At 45.0% G+C, this 26,869-nt stretch overlaps 1 protein-coding gene across 3 annotated transcripts in view; it reads left to right on the top strand.

Moving 5' to 3' along the window:
• The window catches only part of LMCD1 (LIM and cysteine rich domains 1), a 66,650-nt gene extending 44,380 nt beyond the window's left edge, over nucleotides 1-22,270 (top strand). For 2 of the 3 annotated variants that reach the window (XM_003814217.6, XM_057301994.2), the window contains 3 exons: nucleotides 2,629-2,964; nucleotides 19,555-19,770; nucleotides 21,570-22,270. In XM_003814217.6, the coding sequence (XP_003814265.3) occupies nucleotides 2,629-2,964; nucleotides 19,555-19,770; nucleotides 21,570-21,728 (711 nt within the window). In that variant the 3' untranslated portion in view covers nucleotides 21,729-22,270. Of the gene's footprint in view, nucleotides 1-2,628; nucleotides 2,965-3,729; nucleotides 8,035-19,554; nucleotides 19,771-21,569 lie in introns of those variants that run through there. The other variant, XM_063602093.1, reaches the window with a different exon arrangement.
• The last annotated feature ends 4,599 nt before the right edge of the window (nucleotides 22,271-26,869 follow it).

Consider the following 26,869-nt stretch of genomic DNA (forward strand, 5'->3'; position numbering starts at 1 on the left):
TACTAAAAATACAAAAATTAGCCGGGTGTAATGGCTCACGCCTATAATCTCAGCCACTCAGGATTCTCCTGCTGAGGCAGGAGAATGGCTTGAAGCTGGGAGGCAGAGATTGCCGTGAGCTAAGATCAGGCCATTGCACTCCAGCCTGGGTGACAGAGCGAGACTCTGTCTCAAAAAAACAAACAAAAAAAAAAAAAAAGAGAAAGTCAGTAGCATGTAGATCAGGAGTGTCCAATCTTTTGGCTCCTCTGGAAGAAGAATTGTCTTGGGCCACACATAAAGTACACCATCACCTAACGATAGCTGATGAGCTTTAAAAAAAATCACAGAAAAATATCATAATGTTTTAAGAATGTTTATGAATTTTTTACAAATTTCTGTTGGGCCACATTCAAAGCTGTCCTGGGCCATATGTGGCCCATGGGCTGTGGTTGGAGCAGCTTGGTAGGCGCTGTGGTTCTGTTAAGTAATCCTATAGCCACCCTAGGGTTTACGATCCTCCTTTTTACAGCTGAAGAACCTGTGCAGAGAGACGGCATGACATGGCCACAGTCACACCGCCGGCATGCCTACAACCAGGATTTCAGTTCAGGACAAGCCGATTCCAGAGCCTTTGCTCTTGCTACTACGGTAGAAGGGACATGGCCTGCCCTCAGGGATTGAACTGTCCCGCTAGAGGGTCAGCTCAAATACACTAGGAATGGTTAAGGACTAGGGAGAGACCAAAGCATACAGTGCTGCTTGTAAGAACAGGAAAGAAGAGAGAGGGCTTTTCCTTCCAGGGGCAGGGGGAGGTGTAAGTCCATGAGTGAAGGTAGAGATCAAGCCTATCAATTGTGGGGCCAGTGAGAAGAGAGCGCCGAGTGGGACACAGGTTTTGTGAGGGCAGCCAGCTGGCATAACTTTTGTCATTATACTGTTAAGAGTTTTATCAGCTGGCTACCGTCTAGCAAATGATACTAAAGAAGAGGTTTAAAAGCAGCAACTTTTCTTTGGTGATAGAGGCAAACTAGTAAATGTAATTATTACCATTAATTGAAAGTCAGAGAACAGAGCAAAATGAGCTTTATTCAAATTCTGATGGAAAACCTAGCCCATGAGTAAATGTAGACTCCTTTTTCTTTCCACTGCCATCCAAAATTGAAAACTACAGTGTTCCTTGGAGAATAAGCAATAAAATAATGATTATTATTAGCAAGTAGAGAGCTAGCTACTTAACCAACAGATAGAGCACACATTAGCAGATGCAAACAAGTGTCTCTTTCTCACACGCAAGATTGTTCCCTGTCCCACACCATGACATGGGCTGGCCCAGTCACAGGAGAAACAGAACCCACTGACCAAGGACTCATGTTAAATGGTACACACGCACAGAAAATAGCATTTAAATACATTAAGTACAACCCTGCTTGTTATTTGTCCCAGGCAGAAAGAAGACTGGGTGCCCTTATTTAATAAATATACATAGGAAATAGTCTGGAAGGATAAACACAAAGTTGTTGGCAAGCTGTTACCAACAGCCAATAAGGTGTAAGTTTTTAAAATCCTTTTTAAAACAAACTTAAACTTTTTAAAACACCACTTAATGCTGGGGTTTCGTTCTGAGAAATGTGTCCTCAGGTGATGTTGTCTTTGTGTGAATGTCAAAGAATGCACTTACACAGCTGGGTGCGGTGGCTCATGCCTATAATCCCAGCACTTTGGGAGGCCGAGGCGGGCGCATCACTAGGTCAGGAGATCAAGACCATCCTGGCTAACACGGTGAAACCCTGTCTGTACTAAAAATACAAAAAATTAGCCGGGCGCAGTGGCGGGCACCTGTAGTCCCAGCTACTCGGGAGGCTGAGGCAGGAGAATGGCGTGAACCCAGGAGGCAGAGCTTGCCGCGAGCCGAGATCACACCACTGCACTCTAGCCCGGGCAACAGAGCGAGACTCCATCTCAAAAAAAAAAAAAGAAAAGAATGCACTTACACAAACCTAGATGGTGTAGCCTGCTACGCATCTAGGCTACGCAGTATAGCCTATTGCTCCTAGGCCACAAATTGTACAGCATGTGACTGTACTGAATACTACAGGCAATTGTAACACAATGGTCAGTCAGTATTTGTGTATATAAACATATCTAAACCTAGAAAAGGTATAGTGAAAATAGAGTATGATAATCTTATGAGACCACTGTGGTATATGTGGCCCATCGTGGACTGAAATGCCGTCATGTAGCACACGATCATACAGTATGCATATGGCAAAGTGCGTGCGTCTGATGTGTACAGCTTGACGAGCTTTGACACAGATACATTTCCATGGCCCTTTCACCAAGATTGAGACATAGAACACTCCCTACATACACAAGGTAGCTAAGGGATGCGTGTTTTTCCTTTACTAAAGTTTTTTCTCTCATGTGTGTTTTATTTGTCACAGTGGACAGTATTGCTTTTGTAATTTTCTAAAATTACAAAAGTAATCTAACTGCATTAAGTTAAGAAAATAAAGACTGTGGGTCTTTCAGTTGCTGAGAATGCTGGAAGAGAATGCATTTTTAGTTTTAGGTAGATTCTGTCATAGTTTCTTTGACTGATGAAGCCCCATCCACATCACGTTGTCTCTTCCTCCTCCTCCTCCCTAGGGACTGCAGTACATGGAGCTTATCCCCAAGGAGAAGCAGCCAGTGACAGGCACAGAGGGCGCCTTTTACCGCCGCCGCCAGCTCATGCACCAGCTCCCCATCTATGACCAGGATCCCTCGCGCTGCCGTGGACTTTTGGAGAATGAGTTGAAACTGATGGAAGAATTTGTCAAGCAATATAAGAGCGAGGCCCTCGGCGTGGGAGAAGTGGCCCTCCCGGGGCAGGGTGGCTTGCCCAAGGAGGAGGGGAAGCAGCAGGAAAAGCCAGAGGGGGCAGAGACCACTGCCGCTACCACCAACGGCAGTCTCAGTGACCCGTCCAAAGAAGTGGAATACGTAAGTTTCTCCCATGCTTCCAGCCAGGCTGAAACCATGCAGGCCCAGGGCTGGACAGTCAGGGCCCCGTCACGGGGCTTTGTTCCCTCATTCGTGCATTTATTCATGAATTTGTGCATTCAGCAGATATTGATTGCTCATTTAGTCTGTGCCAGGCACTGTCCCATGGAAAATGATACAATACCACTGCCCTTGAAAGGCTCATAGTCCAGTGGCGGTCACAGGCCAAACCGAAACAGTTTAGAGAAGGGACATCTAAGCCTGCTTGGTGGTGAGGGTAAGCTTCAAGAAGTTGGTGAGGTACAAGCTGGTCTACGAAGAATGTCTAGGGGTCATCCAAGCCTTCAGGCTTTGAGGGGAGGATGTGTACCCCCTTAAAGAGGTGAGCATTTGCAAAAAGAGCCAGGAGTTCAAGAAAGCACAGTGCATTTAGAAGATTAAAAGAAGTCCCACATGATTGAAAGTGTGGCATGCTTGGGGAGCTGGGGACATGAGGCTAGGGAGGGCAGCAGAGGCTGGATTCCTGGAGGGTTCATTCCATCCATCCATTCATCAGTCAAATACTGATTAGCTTGTATTAGCTGCTCTGCCCCAGGAAATCAAACAAGCAGAGGACACTGTCCCCAAACTGCAGAATGCCATGAACTTAGTTAGGACTTTATTCCAAAGGTCATAGACAGGCTTTTGGTCAGAGGTACATGGTCCATGCTGTGCTTACAAAAGTTTCCTCTAGCAGTGTCTTAGTACATTTTCTGTTACTTATAGCAGAATACCTGAAACTGGGTAATTTATAAAGAAAAGGAATGTATTCCATACATCTGTGGAGGCTGAGAAGTCCAAGGCCAAGGGGCTGCATCTGGTGAGGACTTCTTCCTGGTGAGCACTCTCTGCAGAGTCCCGAGGTGGCTCAGGGCATCGTGTGACAAGGGGGCTGGGTGTGCTAACTCGGGTCTCTCCTCCTCTTCTTAGAAGCCAGTCCCACTCGTGTGATAACCCATTAATCTATTAAGCCATAAGTGGATTAATCCATTCCTGAGGACCTGAGCCCTCACGACCCAATCATCTCTTAAAGGCCCCACCTCTCAATACTGCTATGCAGAGGATTATGTTTCAACCTGAGTGTTTGGAGGGGATGTTCAACCCATAGGAAGTGGCAGTGTGGAAGAAGTGCTGCTGAGGAGTGAGTCACTGGGGGCCATTTTGAGAAAACAGAAAGGAGAAGCCAGAGTTGGGGAGATGAAAGCCTCATGGCTTGGTTTGTCTTAAACTGCCCCACAGAAGGCGAAAGGAATGCTTGAGGCTGGACCACGTGGGTCTAGCGTGCACTGCGTTTCTGGTCCCCAGCCCCTGTTTTACCTTTTGCTCCCCCTGCCCCATCAACCAAGTGTCCTCATTTGTTTCTATGGCAATTAACTTTTGGAGATAGAAGTCCCAGCACACGAGATCCCCAAGCACATTATCTACCTTGCTGAACAGGCTGGCAGTCACACATGAGCCAGGTGACCCAGGGAAATGCCAGCCCAAACGAAGCTGCTGCCACATCCAGAGAGGGCCGGACTCTTTCTCCCTTGTAGTCACTCAAGCTAATCATCCAAAACTTGCATCCTCCATCTCCAAGCCCCATCTTATTAGCACCATCTGGGATTGCCAACCAAGAAACTGTTTTATCTGAGAACTCTAAGACCAAAGAACAAGATTTATTTCCTCTACTACAGATTTGGCAGTGACGCATAAAAGGCCCATTTCTCAGGAAGAATACATGTCCTAAGGATGTAAAAAAGAAAAAAATATTAGATCTAGTTACCATGGTCTATAAACTGGTCTTTCCCGCCCCACCCTGATCCTGGCTTCTGTCCACCCTCAAATAGCTGTTTGTTCATAAACCCTAAATACTAGATAATTCAAAGTTGGAAGGAGACCTCTAAGTCACTGTAGCATTTCCAAATCGCCATTCCCAAGAGACATGTGGATCTAACATCGTATTTTATTCCTGACTGAGCCTCGCATATTTGTTCTGTGTGGAACAAAGGCAAAGGCAGCCCGAGAACCCGGGTCCTTGCCTACAGTCAGCTTAAGGAAATGATTGTGAACTTGGGAAGCATTTAAATAGCAATACTAGACAGTAAATGGAAAAGGCCAAAGTCAGAAAATAAGTAGGGATTCCAAAGGAAGCCTTTATCGGTTGGGCTAGGCTGGGCTAGCTGTGGAAGACAGACTTCTATGTCCCTGCCCCAACCACAATTTTAATTTAATTATTATGTAATTAGTGAATTGATGTCTGTCACCGTCTGTAGATGCTGAGGTCTTGTTCATCTCTTTATTTGCATTGATATACATAGCCATTGCTCAATAAATATGTGACCCATGAATGAAAGTTTGAACTTAAGCCTTAAAAAATGGGATCTATTTGGTTCGCCAATTTGCCTAGGCGGACAGTGCGATTCCAATTCCACATTTATTAAGCCCCTGCTCTGTGCCAAACACTATGCTCACACCGTCAGGGTCTATCTTTAATTCTTACAGTTGTCTGGTAGGGTGAATTTTACCAAACCCATTTTACAGGTGAGATTCAAGGATAATAGGTAACTTTTCTAAGATCCCACAGTTTCTATGGGGCAGAACCTGGATCCAATACCCTTTCTGTGATAAAATGCTAAGTTGTAAAACCCTGCTTGTTATTTGTTCCAGGCAGGAAGAAGACTGTGTGCCCTTATTTAACTCCCTTTTTACCTCCTTGAAGCAGGGGAGGTAATCCTGAAAAGGGTAGCTACATAGGCTGACAGGCCACAGACAGTGTGTTCCCAGCAACCCCGCCATTAGGAGTGGGTGTGGGCTGCACTCCCTGACCCGTCTGCCTTGCCTCACCAGCATTCACATCAAGTGGACGTGTGTGCTGGCTGCCCTGTATGCTTGCACCCTCTCCTTTCTCATAAAAGGGCAGCACAGAACAATTACCAGAGCCAAGCATCAGGCAGGAAGCCTGACTTCTGCTCCCCTGGTAAAGGGCAATGATTTTTGCAAGAAGTGGTCCAGGCATTCAACTTGAGAATAAAGGTGTGGGGAAGAAATTGTAGGACTCAGCCTGACACCCCAAAACCGAACAGAGATTAATGGGAGAAAAACGAAGGGCAAAAAGAGACATGAACCTACGGGAACTGTATCGGTAACACCTGCCTGTTTATCATCTTAATCGTGTTCGTTGTGCTTGTCGTTAATGTCAGCAAGTCCGTGGGCATTGCCTGAACCAAGGACAGGACTAAGCAAGTATCTGATTTAAAGCTTACAACTGCCCCAAGATGTGAAGTGGCTGTGCCTCCCCAGGCTGCTGGGCCTCAGAACTGGGATTCAACTGAACAGCTGCCTAAAATCAAGTCTATGTTCTTTCCCATTTCCCAAAGCTTATTCCTAGGAGAGCTACCAGATATTCTGGACCATAAAAGGATCATGTGGCTGGCTCAGGAGACGTTAGAGTGAACATGAAACTACGTGAGTTTCTTTACAGCAGGAGTGAAAGAAACTACGTGGGTTTCTTTACAGCAGAACTTCTCGGAGCCTTTAGTAGGCCAATGCTGTGGTCCTTAAACTGAAATCACCTGGAAGGCTTGTTCAACTCCAGAAGGCTGGGTCCCCTTCCAGAGCTTATTAGTAGGTGTGGGGTGGAGCCTTAGCATGTGCATTGCTAACAAGTCCTCAGGTGATGCTGGTCTGGGGCTACACTTTGAGGACCGCTGCTAACAGTGTTAAAAAGTGCCTTACATGTGAGCTCAGCAGAAATGATACCACCAATTTGGCCTATAGTGAGAGTCGAGATGGTAACATGGGCATTTTCCAGATGTATTTGGCCTCCTGGCTCTATGTATGTATGTATGTATGTATGTATGTATGTATGTATGTATGTATTTTGAGATGGAGTCTCACTCTGTCGCCCAGGCTGGAGTGCAGTGGCACGGTCTCGGCTCACTGCAAGCTCCGCCTCCCAGGTTCATGCCATTCTCCTGCCTCAGCCTTCAGAGTAGCTGGGACTACAGGCACCTGCCACCATGCCCGGCTAATGTTTTGTATTTTTAGTAGAGATGGGGTTTCATCGTGTTAGCCAGGATGGTCTCGATCTCCTGACCTCGTGATCCACCCGCCTCAGCCTCCCAATGTTATGTATGTATTTATTTATGTGGGATAGGGGGTGGATTACCCCAAGTGAGCCCACCTTTGAGAATACTGCATAACCCTCCCTGTTCCTGGAGAGCTCTGGAAGCACAGGTGCAGAATATACCACACTATGCTCTGTACCCTACCTTGACGGCCCCCATCCCTGATGACACTAAGTCTCTGCAATCTGAGGCCAGAGCCCCACTTTCCCCTACACCCACCCCCCCCCACACACACCAGCTGTGAGCTCCCTCAGCTCCCTCCCACCTTGTCCACCTGCTGGGGGACGTCCTTCCTCTGAGTCCTTGGGAGGGGGCCTATTGGAGCAGTGGCAGGGTCAGCCTGCCAAGTTCTCCCACCCAGCCCCCCACCTAACCATCCTCATTGGAAAATAATGTCCACACCAGAGGAGCGTTATTGCAGAAATGCCTGTATGGAATTCCTACTAAGGGGCCATGTTCTGAGTGAGCCCAGATAACAGTGGTGGCCAGGTTGCAGGACACACTGCTGTCTGAGCCCAGCCCACCTGCATGGCTGGGGCTGTGAGTTACACAGATCTGAACACAGTGAGCAGATTCTGACCCCACCCCCAGCTTCCCAACCCCAGGCCAGCAGACGGGCCCTACTGACGAGACGGGGCCACCTAAAATTAGCCTTGGCACCTCGGTCCACTTCAGAAATGAACCAAAAGCTGTGGCTGTCCATGCCTACCTCAGGGCAGTCCTCTGAAAGTGTTATATTACACTGAGGTTAGGAGAGGCAGGATATCATGGGAAGGTCCTCCGGCCACCAAGTTGTCAGAGTTGCCCTCTTCATGGGGCAATACCAAGCCTGAAAAATCCCAGTCCCAGATGCTACTGCACCCGCTGTCACCCCTGAAGAAGCGAGCCCTTTTCCATCAGTGAGGCCAATACAATTCAAAAATATTTAGTCTCCCTCTTTTCCTCACATGTCCCATTGTGCGGGGATGGAGGGTAGGAAAGAAGAAAAGATGAGAATCAAGGGAAGAAAGGGGAAACTGTGAGGCTGCAGCAGGCACTGTGCAAGGTCTCAATCTCTTTATTTTTATTTTTTTAGATACACGGCTCTCACTCTCTCACCCAGGCTGGAGTGCCGTGGCAGGATCATAGCTCACTGCAGCCACAAACTCCCGGGTTCAAACCATCCTCCCGCCTCAACCTCCCAAGTAATAAACCTCTTTAACTCTTTGTAACAACCAGTGAGAGAGGTTGGGGTTGTGATACCCATTTCGCAGGTGAGGAACCTGGGGCGCAGTGAGGTTACCCCACGTGCTGATGAGAGTGGGGCTTTGGTTCAATCCCCAGTCCTTCTGCTCCACTGGCAGAGTGAAGTCTGAAGCTGTGTTGGGGTGGGGCCTCGGCAGGGTGGGTCCGACCATGCCAGGGGATATATACGTGAGTGTTTAGGTTCTCCAGGGTGGGCAGCAGTGTACGGGGTAGCTTGCAGCTCAGCCCACTGAGCATTTGGGAGCCTCTTATCTGCGTACTGAGAACAATGAAAGGATTCCCATGTCCACCCCCAGTTCCACCCACTGTGGGTTCTTGTGGGCCTTTTGAGTATCAGAGATCTCCATGGCCAGGGAGCTGCCGACTCCAGCAACCTGGACCCATTCACACCAGGCTGGTGGGAGCCCCTCGCGCACTCTCCAAGCCCTGCGCACCCCACCTGGATGGAACTGATGGGCCCCTGAGCTGGGTGGGCAATGATCTTCATGTTCTGACTGTTAGCAGCTCCACCAAGCCATTGCCTTGCGTTTAGAGAGCTCGCTGAATATTTTCTCAGAAATTAAATACACAGATTTCCCGGGCACGGTTATTTTGCCCAGGAATTTCTGCCTTTCTCCACACCCCGAACTTGTAACTGAAGAAAGGGGAAAGAAAGCCAGAGCATAGCCTTTAATGTGATCTCTACTCTTTAGCATTTACCCTTCCTGCCGGGTGCCTCCCCGTCTTGCCCCTTCCCCAACCACTCCTTCCTCAGGCCAAGTGACTGCCCCAAATGAGCAAACTTAGGAGGAGGACAGTCCATTGAGAGAAGTGAAGATGTTCCCCACAATCATAAAAACGTGTGAATATGGTCCGAAATCATCCTCCAGGATCCTGGGAGCACAGTCTGACCCCTCTGCCCCATTTCCCCACAAGAATGCTGAGAAGGGGACGGGAGGCCTCCGTCCCCTCCCTCCCCCCCGCCAAAGGTCTGCCTTTCAGATGGAAACTTACAGCAGCTGGCGGCTCAGCCCAACTCCAGCCCCAATAGAAGGACATATTTGTGGGCAAGGGACTTCCAAGTCTTTGTCTAAGCAGATGTTTGGCTTGTGGGCTCGGCAGGCAGGCTGGCTGGCTTTCCTGCCAGCCCCACTTGGGAATTTGAAACTGCCACTCCTCCCCACTTAGTGAGCCCCATCTGAGCTGGAGGACAGGAGGGTAAGAGGCCCAGAGACAAACCTGGGGTCATTCACCCAGAGGAATCCCTGCTCCCCACAGTCCCGCCACCCCTGGCTCAGGCACCATGGGCAGGAGCCTGGGGGCAGCCGCAAAATCACTATGGTTACCAGCTTCTCGGCATCTGCCTGCCTCTTGCTTTGCAGTGGAGATACTTTAGTGACTTTCAGGGAGATCTTTTTTTTCTTCCAAAGAAACTTCCCTTTCTCCCACTTTTTATACTATAAATACTTTTCCATGTTGCCACATGGCCTTCACTAGCTTTTTTTTTTTTTTTTTTTTTTTTGAGTGGGCTGCATATTATTCCATTGATTAAAACAGGGATTGGTAAACTTTTTCTGTACAGGGCATATAGTGAATATTGAAGGTTTTTCAGGCCACATGGTCTCTGTCACGACTAATTAACACAGCTCTTGAAGCACTAAAGCTGCCATAGGCAATATCTAAACAGATGACCCTGGCTGTGTTCCAATCAAACTGTATTTACATAAACAGGTGGTGGGCTAGATTTGGCCCACAGATGGACGCAGTTTGCTGACCCCTGAACTGGAAGAATCATAAAGAATAGTTTTAGCTTTTTATTAATCTCTTTGGTTTTACTCAATTTTGTTTTGCTAATATGAGCTAAATGATGACGATGATGATGATGCTGTCATCTCCCATTCATTGACTACCTAGGTTATGCCAGGCACTGTGCCAGAGATTTTGCATGTTATTTTACTTAATCCTAAGAATTATCCTACAAAGTGTATCATCCTCCTTTTTACAAACAAGGGAATTAAAAGACACTCTTAGCAAAGTTAAACAGTGTTTTCAAACTTCAGGTCACAATCCGTCAGTGGGTAATACATCAATTTAGTGGACTACAACCAGAATTTTTTTTAACTGAAAAGGGAAGAGTGTTTCAGGAGTAGTAAATATTTTTCCAGGAAGCTTTTTTTTTTCAGGAGTGTGTGTGTGTATGTGTGTGTGTGTTGGATCAGGACGTGTAATGTATTTGCTACTGTGGATCACAGACAAAAACAAAAATTTCAAAAAACAAAGCTGAGGAAATTGTCTAGTCACCTAGATGGTGAGTAGTTAATCCAGAACTAGGATCCAGACCTGCCTCACTCCAAACCTGACACAGACTCTAATTAACAGGTGTTCCCATCTCTGGAGCACCCACGCAGTTCTAAGCCCCGGGCAAGGCCGTTGCAATTGGAATGAACACATCTGAGACTCTGTCCCTGCTCAGCTGTGGACCAAGCAGCATCCTTTTGCAAGGAGCCAGTCCTTGGGCCCATGCTTGTCAGAGCTGGATTTGAGAACAACCCACACTGATGTTCTCTTACACGTGTAGCATTTATGAAGCCTTTCCATCTCCCTCACTTCATCACATAACCAGGGAGGGAGATTCAGTTAGAAATGTTTAATATTTTGCCTTGCTTGGCAGAGAGCCCCATAATGGATAATCTGCCCCAAGAAGGAATGTAAGGTGAAGGGGTCAGTTAACAGTAGTGACCACCAACACCAGGCTAAGGCATTTCCTATGAGCCAGGGCCTGCCACGATGTGCTACAGATGAGAAAACTGAGGTTCAGAGGGTTGGATGATTTTTCCAAGAGCTTCACCAGTGATGAAGCCATGGCACGAACCATGTTCCAAAGCACATGACCCAAACCGTTGCCCACCCACCCTGCACATTCTGCACCATAGGGAGCCTTGGGAAGACTATACAGTGTGGGGAAACAGAACTCAAGAGAGCTAAAGATGTCAGAAATGATGTTAGACTACAAAAGAAAGAAACACACACATAAAAACCTCTGGGATACATGAGGCTGCAAAGCAAAGATGGTAAATAGTCACCATAAGAGGAAATGGAGAGATGCTGTTTATAAACAAATTGTTGAGTATTTGTGTTGGAAAGAACCCAGTGCCTGAATTCAAGGCCCTTGTGTTAATATTTACTGTATTGTAGTAGTGAGATTTCCACGAGGCACTCTGGGTTTAGACTGGATAGGCCTTTGGATAAGAGCCTTTTGGAGGAAAACAACACAATTCAGACAGAACTTCTGGCAAACCCGAGATGAGATTATTGCTGATTTAGAGCCTTCTCATATCTGCTGATCCCTCTCTGAAGGCCAACACAGTTCAGTCCTTAGAGACAGTTCTTCAGCTGAGTAACCCTTGGCCATTGTCCCGAGTCTGCTGTTGCCTAAAACACTTTGTGTCTTGGTTACTCCCATTTCAGAAACCTTAATAATTCTGCATGTACACATTTGATGTTTCTGTCACCTAGGGCTGCATATCAAAGCATCCCAAGGCATATGGCTGAAACCAACATGTATTTTGCTCACAAATCACCATTTTGGCAGGGTACAGTGGGGACAGCTTATCTCTGTCCATTCAGTGTCACTTGGAGGAGCTCGCAGGCCAGAGACTGGAATCACCTGAAGCTCGTTCACTCATATGCTCGAGCTAGAGGCTGGGAAGACACACACAGCTGGGACCCTCCCTTGACCTCCTTGACCTCCGAGGTCTCTCCATGTGGTTGCCCTCAGATGGAAGCTTCAGGATACCAAGACTTCTTTCCTGTCAGCTGAGGGCTCCCAAGGTGTGTGTACTGAGCGAGAGAGCCCAGGGGAAAACACTGCCTTTATTACTACCCTGGGAGCTGCATAGCATCACTTCATCCATGTTCTGTTCTATAGAATTGAGTCACTAAGGTGGGACCATATTCATGGAAAGGGAATTAAATTCTATGTTGGTTGGAAGGGTATCCAAGAAATTTGCCAACATGACTTAAACACCCATGGCTGAGGGAACCCCACAACTCTGCAGGGTCTTAGCTTTTGAGCAGCTGAATCTAAAATATTCCTCAGCTTTCTTGAGGCAGGTGTTTACAAATTGCAAAGGCCCCAATATTCAAAATCTTTCATTTCAATTAAGAATCTCATGCCATTAGAATAAGGAACAAGGCAACACTTTACTGGCACAGGAGGAAACTTCCCATTTGTTCTATTTCTGAAAGGTTTGTTTCACACATCCTCTACCCAGGTGGGAAATAGTCTGCAAACAAGGTCACATGACAGATGTTGGAAACGTTCTCACGAGCAAGCTCCAATCTTAGATATTTGGGAACATGAACAAGAAACAACTGATATGCTAATTATAAAGCATTCTTCTCCATGCCTTTTACCATAGTCCCAAAGAACTTCCATTTGACCATACTAGCTCCTTAATAGGGGAAGTAACCTGAGAATGGCCTCATTGGTCTTTCTTAAAAAATAGTGTTGAATTTAAACATCCCAGGAATTCAAATGAGCCTTTGTTGTAACTGAACTGAATTGGTGATATCAGTTTTGCTGAGCTTATGTATAAAGTTATTTTTAAACAATCTATAACAGCGGTTCTCAAAGTGTGGCCCCAACCACACCAGCATCCCCTAGGAACTTGCAAATTCTTGTGCCCCACCCCAGATCTACTGTATCAGACACTGTGGGGAGGTGGTGGCGGTGGGGGAGCAGAGATATGTTTTAACCAGCCCTCTAGGGGATACTGAGGCAGGCTCAACCCTGAGAACCACTGTCTCCAGGGGCAGGATCAGATATGGGGAGGAGCAGGCCCTCCAAGCAGGGGATGAGTGGAGCTGAGTCTGGAGCAGTGGCAAATGATGAAAAACTCACACGACTCGATTCTCTGGCCTTGCACAAATGGAGAGAACTGATAGGGGAAAAAATAGAGCTCATCAGTGGCAGGAATGACCTCCTGCTAGTCTACATGCCCTTGGTATCATGGAAGGAAATCCAGGCCTCCAAACCTGCCTTCAACATATCTTTGTCATTTTAGGAAAGTGGTTTAATCCCTCTGGGCTTTACATTTCTAGCCTGCAAGGTGGGCAGAGTTAAGAAATACATGAGATTTTAGCAAATCATTATTGAGCCCTTATAAAGTCCAAAAATTCCATTATGTCATTTAACTCACACCACAATCCTATGAGGTTGCTATCATTACTATCGCCATTCAACAGGTGAAAAAACAGAGGCACAGATAAGTTAGTTCATTTGCCCAAGGTCACACAGCTATGAACCCAGGCAGTCTGACTTGGTATCTCCCCTCTCAGCCACCTGTTGCAATTTAGAAACTGCAAACCTCACTACAAAGAATTGTGGGAGAGACTAAGTTTGTGCTGAGAAAGGGCCAGGATGATGGGACCCAAGTAGGCTGGCATTCTGACTCTCGGCTGCTAGCTTGTCTCTCATGGCTGAGGTATCACCAGACGATAGATCCAGGACAACCTCAGGTCTCTCATCCTTTGAGATGACTGAGTTAAGGATACAGAAAATGGCTTAGAGGCAAGAAGAGCACATTTCATCCTGACACATGTTGAGAGGGCTCCTTACCTGGACATCTTGTTTTCATAGAGTGATAATGATACTGTTTGCTTAAAAGGGCTGGCTACTGGAAGAAACCAGTCCAAGAGCCAGGGATGCTAGGGAGAACAGTGAGGGAAGAAACGCTCCTCGAAGAGGGGCTTCACAAAGTGCTTTCCAACGGATGAGAAGGTTGCAAACAAGCTCTGTGAACAAGAATTTTCCTTCCTTCCTTCATACTGCTGCGAGAATATCTCCCTACAGTGCAAATTAGAACCTTGAACTCCTCATCTCAAGAACCAGTAACAGGTTAGGTGCAGTGGCTCATGCCTATAAACCCAGCACTTTAGGAGGCCAAGGCGGGAGGATCCTTTGAGCTCAAGAGTTCAAGACCGGTCTGCGTAACATAGTGGGACCCCATCTCTACAAAAAATTTAAATATTTTTAAAATGTCTTAAAAAGAACCAGTCGTGGCTACCCATTGCCTCCAGAGTGAAGTCCCAACCCATAACCTGGGTTCAAAGCCACCCGTGATCACCCTAAACTGCCTTTTGGACCTGATATCCCCCTCCTTCCTTCAGTGTATCATCAGGGTGCCTGCCGGTGCTCCCCAGACCAATCCAGGTGCATTTCTATCCCTCTCCCTTTCCCTACTTTCATGTCAATTCACATTTGGAAATGTGGAGTGGGGAGCCCCATTGATATATCATGGTGTTACCCAGTGGGTTGTAGTTTGGTGAACTGACACAAAGTCCCTTTTGTGTGGGAGGGAAAGAGCTGGAAATTTCATTCTGTAGAAATAAGAAGCCAGACAGACAACTCACTTTGTATTCAGACAGTCCTGGCCAAAGAGTTTACAGTTCCCAGCTATGCAGGAGGGAGGGTGAAAATAAGTAAATGATGACTGGTCACTGATTTTTTTGTCTAGACCCCCTGATGGGCTCCAAGCCAGCTGAGTCTCAATCATGTGAAGAGGAACAGGGTTTTCATTTGGGCGAAAAACTCACACCACTCATTCTTGGGGGTGTAACTGAAACCACAAATCTAGCATGTTCTAAGGAACATTATCAGGCACAGTCAGGATCCAGTTCAAGATATATCTAGTTGACCAAACACATTCCTTATATAGGCAGTCATTCAAGAGCTCCTACGCTCAGAAACTACTATCAGTACATGACGTTCCTTGTTATTCAGTGTTCTTTTCCTAATTTTCACCATTTTAATGTTTATTTCCTCTTCAATATATGAGTATATTAAGTATGTAATCAAAGTATATAAGTTAAGAATAGTAAGTGTGCAAACTCTTATATGCTTCCCTGTCTTCACATGGCAAAAAAATAAATATTTCTATTTTGGCTGAAACATAGTTGATACTTACTAAGTTTAAATTAGCATCTAAAGCCAGGGTCAGCAAACACTTTCTTTGGAGGGCCAGGTGATAAATATTTTAGGAGATGTGAGCCAAGAGCCAAAACTGCAATATCATGTGGGCACTTTATGTAACAAGAGAGAAAACAACTTTCCATGGGTTTTTTAAATGAAATTCAAAAGATAATAAAAATAATTGAGCACAGAGTTTTTGTTTTTTTTTTCCAATATAGGTCTACTAATGAGAAAAGTAGAAGGGGTTCTTTCTTGGGAGAAAACATTTCACTGAATTGGAGGGCAAATGTAAAATCCAGTCTTCATTCTCATGGGGCTTGCGAGAACAGACAGTGGCCGGGTTTGGCCACAGGCCGTAGCTTACTGACGCCGGATCTCAAGTCCACATGATGGAGTAGAAAGAACTTTGGCTTTGGAGTCAGGTTTGGCCTTTGTTCAAATCCTAGCTTTGCCTCCCATCAGCTGTGCATTACTGAGCAAATCACTGAATCTCCCTGACCTTCAGTTTTGTAATTTCTAAGAGAGAAGATAATGATTTTCCGAACAGAAAAATAACTCTAGAAGGAGAAATAACTCTCTCGGGCTTATGTAAGGGGTAATAGTAATGAGAGCAAAGTCCTGAGCACAGTGCTGGATGCAGACACGCTGTAGGGACATGACAGCCATTGTCGTTTCCATCATCATTATCGGGGCTTACAGGAGCAGGGGATAACTCCAAAATGACTCAAAAGATTGTGTGGATTGAGAATGTCAAGTTCCCATTCTTTAGAGGATGAGAATAGGCAAGTTATAAATGTGCGATGGATGGATACCTAAATGAACCAGTGAACGAATGAGCATTTAGCAACTTTCACTGCTCCTGGGAACTGGCAGACGACAGAAATCTAGAGCTCTCACAGAGAACTTCTCCCAGGCACACTCACCCTCCCCACAAAGCCCTAATCCTAACTGAAGCTGAGGAACAACATGAGTTGAGGTCCACCTTGTCATGGTTTCTGAGCAGGCCAGTGAAAATGTTACTGGCAGTAAAAGACAGATAAAGGAGCCCCAGATGGAAAGAGGATGACAAACAGCCAGGCACTGGCTACATTAACTGCTGAGAGGCCCTGTAGGGAAGCTGCTTCTCACCTCTAGCCATTGGGCATGCTGCTCCTTTGCCATGCCAGAATGCATTCTCCTGGGAGCCCTCCTAGCCCTTCAGACAATTCCCTGAGTTTAGTCTCCCCACCCGACCCAGCTCAGTTCCCATAGAAAGCCACAGAGCCAAGGGCGGCAGTTTGAATCCCAGCTCTGTTTCTTGGCTGTGCCCCCCTTCACAAGCTATTTTGTCTCCTTGGGCCTCGCTGGTCTTATCTATAAAATGAGTGCATTTCCTGTGTACCTACGTCTCCTATCCAGAGGATTGCTGTGAGATAAATAGGAATGTGGTTGATCCCTAGCCCCTCATCCCTCAGAGAGGCCTCTCCTGCTAAGGTGGTCCCTGCCATCCACCCCCAAAGTCACTCTCCATTCCCTTACCCTGTGATTGTTTTCCTATTTATCACACTCCATGATTATCTCATCTGTTTTTTTTATATATTTATTTTCTGCCTCCATACACACAAAGCTCCAGTTTCCCTGAAGGCTCTGGCATTATCTGCCTGGGTCACTGCTGTATCCCCAGCATCTAGTCCAGGGCCTAGCACACAGTAGATGCTCAGTAAACATGGATGAGCCCCTGAAAGGCAAGAGTGTTTTGAAAGCTCCCAAGAACTTTCCGCAACTGTCTCTGGAGCCCAGCTCTCTGCTGCACTTAGTCTAAACCTGTCTCTAAGGTGCAGACAGATGCATCATCTGCTAGTGTCTTCCACATTCATCTGTTGTCCCCTAAGTAGGAAGTATGAGGTGGGAGGGCAGAGGTTTCCAAATATTTATTGTTCATCTACTATGTGCCTGGCACCGAGGAGATGTGAAAGCAAGCATAGTTGGATGTGGCTCCTGCTTCCATCTAGCGTAGAAAGAACAGGTATCAAACAACCATACAGAGAAAGGTAAGCAGAGAAGCTTTATTATGGACTTAATTGCCCCTGGAAGGAGGTCAGAGAAGATTTCCCAGAACAAAAGATCTTTAAGTCTCACATCTGAAGAATGAAAGGGAGTTAATCAGGCAAACAGGAACGGGAACAATGTACCAGACATCCTGAACAGCAAGGGCAAAGGCCTCATGGCAGGGTGGAGCACTCCTTCATTCAGCAACTATTGATGGGGAATTTACGTGTGCGGGGCCCAATAGAGGGTCCTGGGTCAGAGCTGCAACCAAGCAGCCTCTCTCTGCCCTCTGCAGCTAGCCGCTTAGTGGAGAGAACAGATATAAATTAGATAATTCCATAGGTATTTAAAAAATAATGTTAGCTAACATACATGGAGTCCTTTTGGGGGATCTGCCAAAATCATGCATGGGTTCCAAATAACTTATGTAGATACTTGGCCCTGGAGGAGATGGAGCACTCTTTAGACATGGAGGGCTTGGTGACTTCCTTCCAAAGAGGATAGTATGGAAGTGGGGAGAAGAGTCACTTTACAGTGAAGAATCTGACAAACACTGCCTCCACCAGAAGGTCAAAGTCAACCGCAACAGTGACAAGTGAGGGCGACAGTATGTACCCTTGAAGGATGTGATAAGAGGAGCAGTTTGCCCCGTGATCTTCCTCCCAACGTACTCATCATAGTAACATCAGGCAAATCCCAACTGAGGGACATTCTACAAAACACCTGACCAGTACTCCTCAAAACTGTCATGGTGGCCAAAAACAAAGTCTGAGAAACTGTCCCAGCTAGGAGGAGCCTCAGGAGACATGACAATTAAGTGAATCTGGGATCCTGGAATAGAAAAAGGACATTGGGTAAAGTTTATGAACACCTGAATAAAGTTTGGACTTTAGTTAATAATAGCATATCAATATTGGTTAATTAATTATGACAAATATACCTTATTAATGTAAGATGCTAATAACTCAAGAAACTGACTGTGGAGTATATAGAAATTCTCTGTGCTGTTTTTGCAATTTTTCTGTAACTCTAGAACTACTCAAATATTATTATTATTATTATTTGAGACAAGGTCTCACTCTGTCACCTAGGCTGGAATGCAGTGGCACGATCATAGCTCACTGCAGCCTCAAACTCAAACTCCTGGGCTCCAGCAGTCCTCCCACCTCAGCCTTCTGAGTAGCTAGGACTACAAATGAACACCATCACAACTGGCTAATTTTTAAATTTTTTTGTAGAGATGGGGTCTTGCTATGTTGCCCAGGCTGGTCTCAAACTCCTGGCCTCAAATGATCCTCCTACCTCCAGTTCCCAACGTGCTAGAATTAAAGGCATAAGGCACCACTTCTAGGCAAAAATATTATTTATTAAATATTATTTAAAACTCTTCATGCATGGGTAAAAAGATCCATTCAAAGTGCAAGGTAAACAAACAGGTTTTAATGTAACCAAATATGAAAGGTTCACTGATGTGCTTTCAGATTTCACACTGCAACTAACTTGAGAAACTGTCCTCTGTCAAATTTTACTGTAGTATCAAAGAAGAATATCCACAGTTGCCTGGAAGGTCCTTTAAAATGCATCGTCCTCCTTTTTCCAACTTTATGTCAGTGTGAGTTCAGATTTTCTTCATGTATGTCAACCAAAACAACAGCATGCAAAAGATGGGCTGCAGAAGCAGTTATGGGAATCCAGCAATCTTCTGCAAGTCATTGAAGAGATTTGCAAATATGTAAAACAATGTCCTAAAATTTTCTTCTCACTACTTTTTTTGTTTTGAAACATATAGTTATTTTAGTAACAAGATAGGTATGTTAATGTATTACAGGTTTAGTATTGTCATTTTTAAATGAATAAAAAATATTTAAATTGTTCTCAGTTTAAATTTCTCTTATGGTAAATATCAATAGCTATTACCCACATGAACAAAAACTCTGTGGGGGTCTTGATAATTTTTAAGAGTATAAAGGGTACTGAGACCAAACAATTTGGGAATCACTGTGCTAAATAAATAACTTTATTTAGTCCTCATGAATATCCTGTTAGGTAGGCAATATTATTGTGCCGCTTTGCAGATGACAAAACTGAGGCACGAAGAGGTATAGTGACTTGCCCAAGGTCACCCAGGAAGTAGAGAGGCTGGAGCTGGAATTCGAACCCATGTCACTGTGCTCTCCTGACTTCCTTGTCTCCTGTGGTCCTTCCCCATCCTTCCAGGTCTGCGAGCTCTGCAAGGGAGTGGCCCCTCCTGACAGCCCCGTGGTCTACTCGGACAGGGCAGGCTACAACAAGCAGTGGCACCCCACCTGCTTTGTGTGTGCCAAGTGCTCCGAGCCGCTGGTGGACCTCATCTACTTCTGGAAGGATGGTGCACCCTGGTGCGGCCGCCATTACTGCGAGAGTCTGCGGCCCCGGTGCTCCGGCTGCGATGAGGTGGGAGAATAGCCGCGAGATGGATTGGGGGGCTTGAGGGACACTGCTGAGGGTAAAAGCCCAGAGGCCAAGAGGAGTATGGCTTTGTGGATGACGTGTTCTACAGATTGGGAAACTGAAGTCAGACCTCACTGCATGCTCTCAACCTTCATTTTCTCATCTGCAAAATGAGGCAGACAACCATGGGATTGTTGGGAGGGGTCAGACACAGTGCCAGTGAATCTTGTCCTTGGCATAATGCCTAGCACTTAGTAAGTACTCAGAACATAGCAGGATGAACCAGGAGGCATTGCCCATGTTCAAACCTGTATCTGCATCTCTTATTATTATTATCATGTGGTTACCTAACTCCGGAGCCTCAGCTGAGTCTCAGTTTTACTACTTATAAAATAGGGATGAGACCAGCGCCCATCCCATAGAGTGGCTATGAGGATAGATGAGATAATGCATGAAAATGCTTGCCACAGGGCCTGACCTAGGAACTTATAAATGGTAGCTGCTGTTAGTCTTATGATAATATACTATAACATAATATGAGACTTAACATTAATATGACACAATACAATACAATATGATAGAGATGCTATGAAAGAGATTCAAGTCTCTGATACTGGTTTGATGAAAGTAACTCTAAGGTGTATTAATAATGGCAATAGTAATTATGATCATAGTATGTACTATTTGCATGCCTTTGGTTGCAGGCAATATACTAACTTCATCTTTGGCATGTATGAAGGTTAGAAATGTCTTCTTTATATTGAACCAACATCTATTTTCTACCACCTTCTACGAATTGGTCACCATATGAAGTTAAGACCCTGTAGTCCTCTTACCTAATAACTCTGTTATTAAGTGATATTAAGAAGGAAAAGGACTGTCACAGCCCTGCCCTGGAGCCTCATTTTTGAAGTGACAACAGTATATGCACAATAACAATTCTCTATCATTTATTAAGGGCTTACAGTGGGTCAGTAATTTGCTACATACGTTATGTACAACATGCTATTTATATCACAACAGTCCTTTAGGGAGAGATAAGCATGATTTTTTTCTCATTTCACATTTAAGAAAAGTGAAGCTCTGAAAGGTCAGTGCTAATCAGATAGCCCTGACTTTGTGTCAGTCAACATTCTAAGCCTTTCATATGTAGTTGGTCATTTGGCAATCATAGAACCTTATGGGATGGAAAGTATTTATATCCCCATTTTACAGATGTGGAAGCTGAGGCACAGGGGGATTAAGTAATTTGCCCAAAGTCACCAAGCTGGTAGATGTCTTAAGTGAAAACTCATACCCAGTTCTTGTTTGACTCCAATACTAGAAGGCCCATTAAACATTATGCTCCTCTGCACTTCCTGAGCCTCAGGGGATCCTTACAATATGTCTATTCCAAGTGTCACTTCATTCCAAGCCCAAGTGACCCTCTGTATTCTTGCTCTTGATGATTGGCCATTGGCAGTTTATCTATCCTTAAGCTTTCTTCACCTGGGTGTGTAATCCCACCTTGGAACTAAACTTTAGATTTGACCCAAAGAGTATCACAGATAGCTAGATAAGTAAAACCTGCCTGTAGTGGAGGATTTTTTTTATTCCATCTGAGAAGCTAAGATGCAACCACAACCTTCACCAAATATTATCCTTACTGCCTCAAATTTATGCCAGATTTTTCCACTAAGGCTTTAAAAGGTCAAAACAAGAATAGGATGGGATGAACCACCACCCTATAACTTGTCCTAGATATACCGTCTCTACCTAGGGACAGAAAGTGAGTCGTGCATTTCTCCTGCTCCCCTCCCCAGATAATATTCGCTGAGGACTACCAGCGTGTGGAAGATCTGGCCTGGCACCGAAAGCACTTTGTCTGTGAGGGTTGTGAGCAGCTGCTGAGCGGCCGGGCATACATCGTCACCAAGGGTCAGCTTCTGTGCCCAACTTGCAGCAAGTCCAAACGCTCCTGAAGGGCTGCCCACCCACAGCCAGAATCCACAGGATCCCACCGAGAAGGAGAGCCAGGTGTGCCGAGACCATCCTAAGGGTCTGACGTGACAGCAAGCAAGTGAAATAAACAATGATTTGCTTTTCAATGAGAATATATATATGAGATATATATATATATATATATATATATATATATATTCTAGGTTGGGTGGTGGTAGATCCTTGAGGGTCAGTAGTTTCAAAACCAAAAATATTCTAAGAAGTCTTAGGATGGAGTTCCTTTTCTTTCTGTTGTTGTTTCCCAGCTACAACCAACTAAAGACACAAATGGCGTTCTGCAAGGGGACTCTGGGAGGAGTTTTCCAGAATGCAATTCCGAGTGAGCAAATCGCATAGCTGTAGAATGTGCGTGCTTTTTTGTGGACACAGGAGCTCCTCCAGGAGCAGGCTGGGATCCCAACTATCGCTTGTTGCCTCTTTTTCAAGTGGAATTTGAATTTTAAATAAACAACTTTTTTTGGCATGATAAACAGATCAATAAAAGTTTTGTGAATTCCACATACACCCTTATCTAATTATTTACACCATGGCAGTGATTTTGCAACACCCAGTGCTGGCAGAAAATATAGTAAAATACTAATGAGCCTCTCTATCAATGTATCTCATCAGACTTCCACTGGGAGTGTAGGCTTTGGGACAGAACCCCCGCCCCACCTGCCTATTCCAGATACTCCCAGATCACTAATGTAACAAAGGTATCATGTTTTATGGTACACTGAAAAGTGGCCTGCTGGGAACTGATGAGCTTCTCTTTAGCCAGGGACCTGACTCAGCTGCCCTCAGAGCCCAGGAAAATAGTGAATGAACCCCTCTGGGAATAAGACCAGTACTGGGGAACCACTGAACAAGGGACACCTAAGCTCCACCAATGGGTGCCACATGGGATGTGGTGACTAATGTGGGCAGATCTTTAAAAATACAGCACTTTTTCAAATGCCAAAACAATCAGAAATAAAATTTTTTCAATAAAAATTAATCTAAAATTTAACACTGCCACTTTTATGAGAAATCTCAATTTTTAATGTTGCCAACTAAACATTGAATGAGTCAAGTAGAATAGGTCTTTGGGCCAAATTGCATCTCCATTTTATGGTCTCTCTGAACATTTTCAGCTCTTAAATTAATTTCTTTCCCACAGTTTCTAAGAAAAACATCTTTTTCTACTGGGAGTATAAGAATGAAAAAGACACAAGTCCTAGGAGCTTACAGTCTGGTCGCCAGTGGTTTTCTTTCTTGAACTTCCTCATCTGCTGCCAGTTTTCTTTAACCTCACCATCCAAATTTCACTCTGACCATCTCGTACCTAGAAAACCCCCATTCATGTGCTTTATAAGTTTCACCAAAGCCATTGCTATATCCTCCCAAGGCAGTGGTTTTCTGCTCCCAGCTCCTTTCTCTAGTCACCCTCAGTTTCCTCGTCATGTTCATCTTCTCAAAGATAAGTTTCAAGTGTGTCATTTCCTTCACTCAATCTCCATGGCTCTTCATTGCCTGCCAAGTTAACAACCAAGTCCTCATGGACATTTGAATCCTTCCAAAACTTGGCTTATGTCTTTCTGGCCTTGGAGCCCTTTATTTCCCTAGATTTCTAGTTCCCTATTCTTCCTAAGCACGCAGAAGCTCCCTCTGATCAAGCCCTTCCCTTTGCTTTTGCTAGTTGAAGACTGGCTACCTGAAGACCAACTCTGGCTGTTGAAATTCTATTCATCCTATAAGGTGCATAACCTGCTTCTCTGGCACTTTCCTGAAGCACCAGTGAAATAGTCACCAATTCATCATTCATTCATCCATTCCACAAGTATTTCAGTGAGCATGGCAAAGTTCCAATTCCCATGCTGAATATAGGGGATGCGGGGTGCACAAAAAGAACAGTGACCCCTACGCCCATAGATGTTACGGTCTGTGGGGGAGATGGGCCTCAAGCAAATATTCTCACAAGTCAATGCAAAATTACACCTACTGTGCATGCTATAAAAGGAAGATTTGTGTTACTATAATGCATGTAAACTGGACTTAGGAATATCAAGAGAGGTGCCCCTGGGAAAGTGACGCTTGAACTGGGCTGTAAAGGATGAGTAGCCTTGCCAGGCATAGTGGCTCAGGCCTGTATTCTCAGCACTTCGGGAGGCCAAAGCGGGTGGATCACTTGAGCCTAGGAGTTCGAGACCGGCCTGGGCAACATGGCAAAACTCCATCCCTACAAAAAATACAAAAACTATCTGGCATGGTGGCACACCTGTAGTATCAGTTACTCTAGAGGATAACCTGAGCCCAGTAAGTCAAGGCTGCAGTGAGCTGTGATCATGCCACAGCACTCCAGCCTGGGTGACAGAGTGAGACCCTGTTTCCAAAAAAAAAAAAAAAAAGGATGGGTTGCCTCTAAGTTGGCAAAGAGAGGAAGGATAATGGTTAAAGACGGATACATGAATGCATGTGCAAAGGCCCTGTGGTGGAAGCCCCACCAGTTTATTCAACACCTATTTGCTGGTGTTGGAGATACAGTGGTGAACATGGCCCATGGATGGAACTGAAAGAAAACTGGTGTGGCAGGAGCACAGAGCATGGTGAGGAGGGTGGGCCTGGGGCATGAGAGGCAGGCATGGCCAGCCTGCTCCAGTTCTGGGGCAATTCAAAAGACTGGTCTCTGTTCTAGGAGCAAGGGGGAGCCTTCAAACAGCTTTAAGCAGGGGGTGGTGATGGCTGGACAGGGAGATCATGAGATACATCATCTCTTCTCTGTTGAAACCCCAGCACAATGCATGATTGACTTTGTCCACTGGGTCACACCATCATGGATGGGCATTATCTCCCACAGCAGTCCCCATGGGGCACTACCCAGCGCCTGCCCCTGCCTTTCTCATGTCTATTAATGACACCCACCCTTGCATTTGGAGCACCTGAATCATCTCTGCTACTTGCCTTCATATCTGATGGGTCACTCAGTCCAGTCCTTTCTCTCCATCCTCCCTTTCACTCCATCCCCAAAGTCATATCTCACCTTGAACATTTTCTGCTCAGACTGACAAGTCTCCCCAAAAGGAACTCACCCTCTCCACCCACCACTTCCAGATGAATTGCTCAGAAACACACCCTCATCTTGCACTCTCCTCTTCAAGAACAATCAGGGGCTCCCTGTTGCACACACAGAAAAAAATTGAAACTATTTTACCTTGCAATCGAGTTTCTTATTTTTCCTGCCCCAACCCTCCTTCCTTCCTGTTATCCTTTCAGAAGCCAAATGGGCAGTTTGCAGTCACAGTATGTGCCCCTGCTTTCCTCACCTCTGTACCATCACTCAGGCTGTGCTTTTTGCCTGGAATTCCCCACACTGTGTTTAATTGCTGCCTCTGCCGGGGGGCTGCAATAGCTGAGTGGGATTCTGTACCAGAATTGGAAAGATCCATGTTAACTCTTGCCTGATTCTATCTCCCATGTCAGCAGGAAGAGGGGCTGCCATCCCCACCCCTCCCACTCTCTAGGAAGACTTTCCTCCCTCACCCTTCCCTTGGGGTGTTTTAGGTGCCCTTTATCTGTAAGTTCATAATATCCCAGGCTTACAGTAATTCTTCCACGGCCTTTATTGTGCTATAATTATTTATTCATGAAAGCCTTCCCCTATGAACTTCTAAAGAATAATCGTATTATCTCTATTTCCCCAACTCTTAGTACAAATCCTGGCAACTAAATGAAAGAACAAACAACCTGGGGTTCTGGGATGGTTCGTCTTTGCTGATGGCACTGTGTTCCAAAATGGCCAAGGTCAAATATAAAAATTTCAGACTGAGGTAGACACTGCTGGCAGCCTACACATTGCCACCACACCCCACTTCCTTCTTCCTAGTGGCAAGGAAGCAGTGGGTGGAGAGGGTGAGTTCCTGTCAGGGAGACTTGTCAGTCTGAGCAGAAAATGTTCAAAGTGAGATATGACTTTGGGGATGGAGACAAAGGGAGGATGGAGAGAAAGGACTGGACTGAGAGAAGAGCCCACTCCCCTTTATGTAAATTGTCTTTGCCAACCTTGTCTGCAGCTGGAGAAAGGCCATGCGCCTCTATTACCAGCCACTGGGGCTTCCGCCTTAGGAGGGTCTTAGAAAAGTGTTTTTCCTAAATGAAAGGAGATACTGTGCAGTAAATAGCCCTGCTTTTGTTTTGTTTTCTTTTCTTTTGATAGAATGTCAAACTTACGAAAAAAGTTACAAGAAGAGAACAAAGAGCTATTAGAGGGTGTTGCTGACACAATGCTTTATCACTCTTGAATATTTTCGTGTGTAATTCCTACAAATAAGGACATTCTCCCACATAGCCACAATACAACCATCAAAATCAGGAAGTTAACGCTGATGTGTTTCTACCATGTAATCCTCAGATCCAATTCAAGTGTCACCAGCTGTCCCAATAATGTCTTTTATAACAAAAACATTCAGTCTAAGATCACTCATTCTATTTAGTTATCTTGTCTATTCTTCAATTTGGAAGTGTTCTTTGTTCTTTCCTGAATATTCATGACCTTGACATCTTAGAAGATTAAAGGTTGTTTAAAGTTGTTGAGTTAAATATCCATTAAATTAGGTTTGTCAGATATTTCCTCGAAATTAGATTCAGCTTATGCATTTTTTGGAAGGAATACCACAGAAGTGATGTTGTTTTCTTTCTATGGCATCCAATCAGATGATACAGGATTTTGATTTGTTCCATTACTGTTGACATTAATTTTGAACATTTGATAATGCCAGTGTCAGCCAGATTTTTCCATTGTAAAGTCATTCCTTTGTCCTTTGTATTTAATAAGTATGTTTAGGGACTTTGAGACTATGTCAATATCCTGTTCTTCATCAAAATTCCACTCACTCATTCTTAGTATTCATTGACGTTTACTGATCGAACTAATTATTATTATGATAGTTGCCAAATGTTAGTTTTTCTAATTCAATCATTTCTTTAGTGTTCATTAGCATTCTACTATAAGGAAAAGCACTATCTTCTCCCCATTTATTAATTCACATATTTACATCAGCTTGGAGTTATTGATTTCTGTTTTATTAAATAGTTTATAATTGATTACCATCCTTATTTATTTTAATGCTCAAATTGTCCCAAATTA

Source organism: Pan paniscus, chromosome 2, assembly GCF_029289425.2.
Source record: "Pan paniscus chromosome 2, NHGRI_mPanPan1-v2.0_pri, whole genome shotgun sequence".
NCBI lineage: Eukaryota > Metazoa > Chordata > Mammalia > Primates > Hominidae > Pan > Pan paniscus.